The sequence below is a fragment of the Echinops telfairi genome, unplaced genomic scaffold, assembly GCF_000313985.2.
Source record: "Echinops telfairi isolate 266 unplaced genomic scaffold, ASM31398v2 ScPeMD7_3533;HRSCAF=4204_0, whole genome shotgun sequence".
Classification (NCBI taxonomy): Eukaryota; Metazoa; Chordata; class Mammalia; order Afrosoricida; family Tenrecidae; genus Echinops; species Echinops telfairi.
Genome location: NW_022107431.1, coordinates 50,419,981 through 50,425,155, shown reverse-complemented (window position 1 = coordinate 50,425,155; position 5,175 = coordinate 50,419,981). Strand labels below are relative to the sequence as shown.

The 5,175-nt window shown below is 41.0% G+C and overlaps 1 protein-coding gene across 1 annotated transcript in view; it reads left to right on the top strand.

The window, feature by feature from the left end:
- Positions 1 to 5,175, top strand: part of FAM184A (family with sequence similarity 184 member A) — a 109,409-nt gene that overhangs the window by 4,772 nt on the left and 99,462 nt on the right. The window contains exons 3-4 of the mRNA XM_045294300.1: positions 1,028 to 1,163; positions 3,292 to 3,473. Of these exons, the coding sequence (XP_045150235.1) occupies positions 1,028 to 1,163; positions 3,292 to 3,473 (318 nt within the window). The remainder of the gene's footprint in view (positions 1 to 1,027; positions 1,164 to 3,291; positions 3,474 to 5,175) is intronic.

Here is a 5,175-nt window from a genome sequence, read left to right as displayed (position 1 = left end):
TTTACCTTCAAGCTTTTAAGACCCCAGACACTATATCTTTTGATAGCCGGGCACCATCAGCTTTCTTCACCACATTTGCTTATTCACCCACTTTGTCTTATTGAGTCTCGCATGTTTTGTGATCTCCATTAATTTATTTGTGTGATCTTTGAGAGCTTTGAGCATATTGAAATTTGCTACTTAAAAACTATTTTTTCAATTCTCACTTCTATGTCTTATGCTGTTCTTTGAATTGAGCCAATTTTCATGCTTTCTTGTATGCCTTCCAATTTTTCGTTGTACCCAAAGCAATTGAATATTTTGTTGAGGAAATTTTGGATTTCAAATTTTTCTCATCCCCCAAAACTGATTTCTGCGTGGGCTTCTCCTCTCAACTGCTTCATTCCCACGGCAGTATTTGACTTGTTGCTTTTACATTTAGATTTGTTTTCAGGATTTCACATTTGTCTTTCTAGCTCCTGGTTGGTGCTATTTTGCTGTTTTCCCCCTATAGTTGTTGTGGGTGAATTGAGTTGAGACTCATTTCTGCTCACATTGTCATTTTGGGTGGTAAGATTTCAAGGTGTTCTTTCCAAGGTCTGTGTTCTCAGGCTTCTCGCCCTGTGAACTCTAGGTCTCACTGTGTGCCACCTCCTGGAATCCCCGCAGCCCCCAGGCTTGCACTGTCCCAAGAGTGCCTTTTTGGGTATTGTTTGGTTTTGGTTTTTGGCTTCCCTACCCACATGTGTGCACACTGCAGGCCTCGCTGCAGTCTTCACTAGTTGCCACCACTCCACGATGGCTGCGCTGTAAAGACGTGTGGATGAGGATGCTTTGTGACCTCCGCTCCTCTGCAGTCAGAATTTTACCTTTTACTTGTCTCGCTGTTCCCTCTGCTCCTCTGGTCTTGTATCTGATGTCTGGAGTTGTGTGACTGTCATTTGCTTATAAAAGGACTCGGCTGCTTCACCTCTACCTGATGATTGTGATTTAAATGAAGTTTACATAGCTTCTTGCCTATTAATAATGGCTCTTTGATTTTTCCTAGATCCTTCAAAAACAGCTTGATGATACCAAGGAGGGAGAAATGGCTCTCTTAAGCAAGCACAAGGAAGTGGAGAGTGAGCTGGCAGCTGCCAGAGAACGTCTGCAACAGCAGGCTTCCGACCTGGTCCTCAAGTCCAGTATGTCTGACACCGTCCGGTCCTTCCGCATCTTTTCTGCTTATTCTAAATGATTAGATTCCAAATATTTCCAAGGATTCTGCTTCTTTATTAATGATCATAATGCGCAAATAAATTAGGTTTTAGGAAGATTTTTAATAGAAAAAGTCAAACTCATTGCCATGGAGTTGATTTCAGTTCATCACAGACCTGCTAGGACTGAGGGGGGCTGCCTCCCTGGGTTTATGAGACGGTTTGTCTTTCAGGCAGTGGAAAGCCTCGTCTGTCTCCCTCAGATCCAAGGCTGCGCTTAGCAGCTAGCATATAAAGCTAGCAATAAATCAGTCACGATAAGAAAAATGAAGCCCTGTAACTGACTTTGTCTTTTAAAAGCATCGATTTCAAGCATTTAAATCAGGTAACTTAATGTAAATTATAGCATTTCATTTCATTGGACTGATTGGTTCTTAAGGCTATTTTTGCATGCCCAAACTAAGTTTCCTATCCTGATGTGACTGATGTGTTCATTGAAGTTTATCACACCTGGAATGTCTACTAGAGATATTAAAATGAGTAATTTCTTAAGAATTATAGGCCTACAATATAAAAGAAATTTTATGCAAAACAATGTACTGCTTTGGGTACAAAATTACTGACATAATTAGACCGCCAGGGAGGTTAATTATTCCTTACTAGCAGAAGTGTGTGACCCATATCAATTCTGAAATCACATTTTTGTCAAGTTCCTAGGGTGCCAGGTGAAGCTATTTAAACTGATTGCTTGCGAGTGTGTTATCCGCTTTTGATTGTCTTATCCGTGAATCCCAGATCCCCTTTCCCCTGGAGGGGATATCGTGTATCACCATGGTGGACAGGGTGTAGCACCTGGCAGTGGCAGTGTTTGTTCCACCTTGAATGGGTCGATAGGAGTTAGAAAATACTCAATGGTACCTAACAACAGCAGGAACAATAAAGTTGCTTCCAGAAACCCTGCTGGTACCTCAGGTTCCGAAGTTCAAGACCACCTGTGTCTGCTCCTACAAAGATTTACAGTGGTAGAAAGCTGTATTAGGACTTGAAATCAACTTCATGATAGTGGGTTTGGCCTATCGTTAGCGTTGTTGCTCAGTGCTATGGAGTCCGTTCACTCTTACGGCGCCCCACAGCGCTCCGCACACTCGGAGTGGGCCTGCTCCGGAGGACGTTCCGGACTGTGCCCTGATGGAAGCAGATCGCTGAGTCTGCTTTCTGACGCATATGTTGATGGATTCAAACCACCCACCTCTCAAAGAGCAGTTGAGCACCTAGCCATTCTCACCACCCAGGAACTTTCCTTCTCCCCACTGAAATTTTAGCTGCATCAGACTCACCTGGAGAGTATATAAAGTTAGATTGCTGGGCCCATTCTCAGAGTTTCTTATTCAGTAGTTCCAGGGTACATGAGATTTTGCATTTCTAACTACAGTTCCCAGGTGATTCCTGATGCTTCTAAATGAGGAGCCATATTTTGAGAACCACTGTCTTAAGCCATGCTTTCTCTAAAGCTTTTTCTCATATTTCTCATTTGTCTAAGTTTCTCTCTCTCTCTCTCCTCATTACCTTTTCCCACCCTCTTTTCCATTTGCTTTTGTTATGCATTTTATTCTTTCAGAACCTATTGGTTCTTAGTTGTCTCTTGCTCTTAATTTTCAGATCTCTTATCCCAAACAAATTCATTTTCAGTCACCTTTATCCCGTGCATACACAGTTCTTCTTTTGTGTTAGAAGTTGAAAACATGAGATTTGGAAAGAACAAAGTATCCATTTGACTCCATAGTCATTGATCAGTACTTTCTCTTTTACCTTGTTTTTCTTCTGGGAGACTTTTATACTACTCTGTTTCAACTTGTGTAGTAATCTTAGACAAAATGTTATGGTTATAGGCAGGAACAGACAAGATATAAAAACAGATTGATTTCAGTTTTTCTACTTTTGTTTGTAAGAAATAACCCCAGGGTAAGTTGTATTTTATGTGATGTGCATACCAAAAGGCCTGTTCATTCAGACCACATATTCTGCTAATTACTAAGTACAGTTGTGTTGTTAAATACAAATTATACTGTAATGCAATGCCTTTTTAAAATGAAGCCATTTTGTTTTGGGGGAGTAGGTCATATCGGAATGCTTCAAGCAACTCAAATGACCCAGGAGGTTACAATTAAAGACCTAGAATCAGAGAAATCGAGGACCAATGAGAGATTATCTCAGCTTGAAGAAGAAAGAGCTTTTTTGCAAAGCAAAACTCAGAGTCAGGACAAAGAGCAGAAGCAGCAGATTGTGGAACTGGAGAAGGTAAAAAGACATTCCTCCCCTTTGCCCCTGCCCCCTCCCCCAAAGAAAAGGAAAGGAAAGAAACTCAATCTCCCCCCACCCACCCCACCCAAACTCAGAGTGTTTGGTGCATTAGTGCCTACTCCTCGGTAATGGTGCACTTTTTACTGTCGTAGTTGATTTTTTTGTTTAAATCATTTTATTAGGGGCTCATACAACTCTCATCACAATCCATACAAACATCAATTGTGTAAAACACATTCGTATATTCATTGCCTTCATCATTCTCAAAACCTTTGCTCTCTAGTTAAGTCTCTGGATTTTTTTGTTTTTATTGTGAGACAAAAAAAGTGTAAAGCTGGTCTGTCATATAGATGGTGTATGTTCAAAATATATGAATAACAACTTTTAATATAAGAACTTAATATTACATGTGCACTTAGGACATTTATGAAACTGGAAGCGGTAAGTATTAGCTCTGAAAGTCCATGTGCCAATATTCAACTTTATACTCAAAAACAGAAAAAAACTCAAACTCACTGCCATAAAGTGGATTCTGACTCACACGGTAGAACTCCCCTCGTGGGTTTATGAGAATGTCACTCTCTGCAGGAGTAGAAAGCCTCCTCTTCTCCGGCAGAGCAACTAGTGGTTTCGAATTGCTGTCTTTGCCGTTAGCAACACAATGCATAATCCACGAAGCAACCAGGACTCCTTTTGACTTTATAGATCAAATAAATAAGACCTGTCATTTATAGAATAACTGCTGAGTAATTCCAATTTTTAAGAGGTCCACAGTACTGTGTGAAAGTTTGGCACGCTCTTTTTTCTTCTCACAACAAGCAAGTATATTGTAAAATGTCTAGCCCCTTTGTTCTTTGCTCGCCTCCCCTTTTACTCCTTATGTGGAGGGGCTATAGAATCTGTGTTTTCTCAGCCACAGGCGATACTCTGGTGGCTGGGTCGATGTCATTGTGGCACTTCTTTGCCATTGCCATTGAGTTGATCTGCACTCACAGTGACCCTGGAGGACAGGGTACAACTGCCCCTGTTGGGTTCCAACTGTAACCCTTTACAGTCGAGGGCCTCAGCTTTCTCTCGTGAGCATCCCAGTGAACAACCACTATGTCTCCATGGTACCTGCTACCCATTAATTCTGGAGTCTCTCTCTTCTCTTGTCTCCTCTAATACTTCAGGTTCACTTGCGACTTCCTCCTTTGTCTCTGGCATCACGTTTTGCTTTGTGAACATCCTTCCTCCAGCTGTGCCCTTGACCTTAGTGTACTCCAGGGCTTTGAACCAGGTTCATTCTGATTTGAGCCCCCTCCTGAGAATGTTCATTTCTGTGCTTGATATAGTGCATCAGAATCTGCATTTTTAAACAAGATCCCTTGGTGGTGACTATGTGCTAGGGGCTTCAAAACGTTTGTGGGGAAATAAGGAAAAACAGTGGAATTTTCCCATTAACTTTTGAAGTCTCCTTGTACAAGAATAAATCAAAAGGTCATACTACTAGGATTTCAGATCTTTGTGTGCAGATTTACTTCAAATAGGACACATTTAAGCATGTCTCTGCAATCGGTGTCACCATAGACAAGTTTTATTTATTTATTTACTTATTTATTTTTCAATCGTTTTATTAGGGGCTCATACAACTCTTATCACAATCCATACATACATCAATTGTGTAAAGCACATTTGTACATTCATTGCCCTCATCATT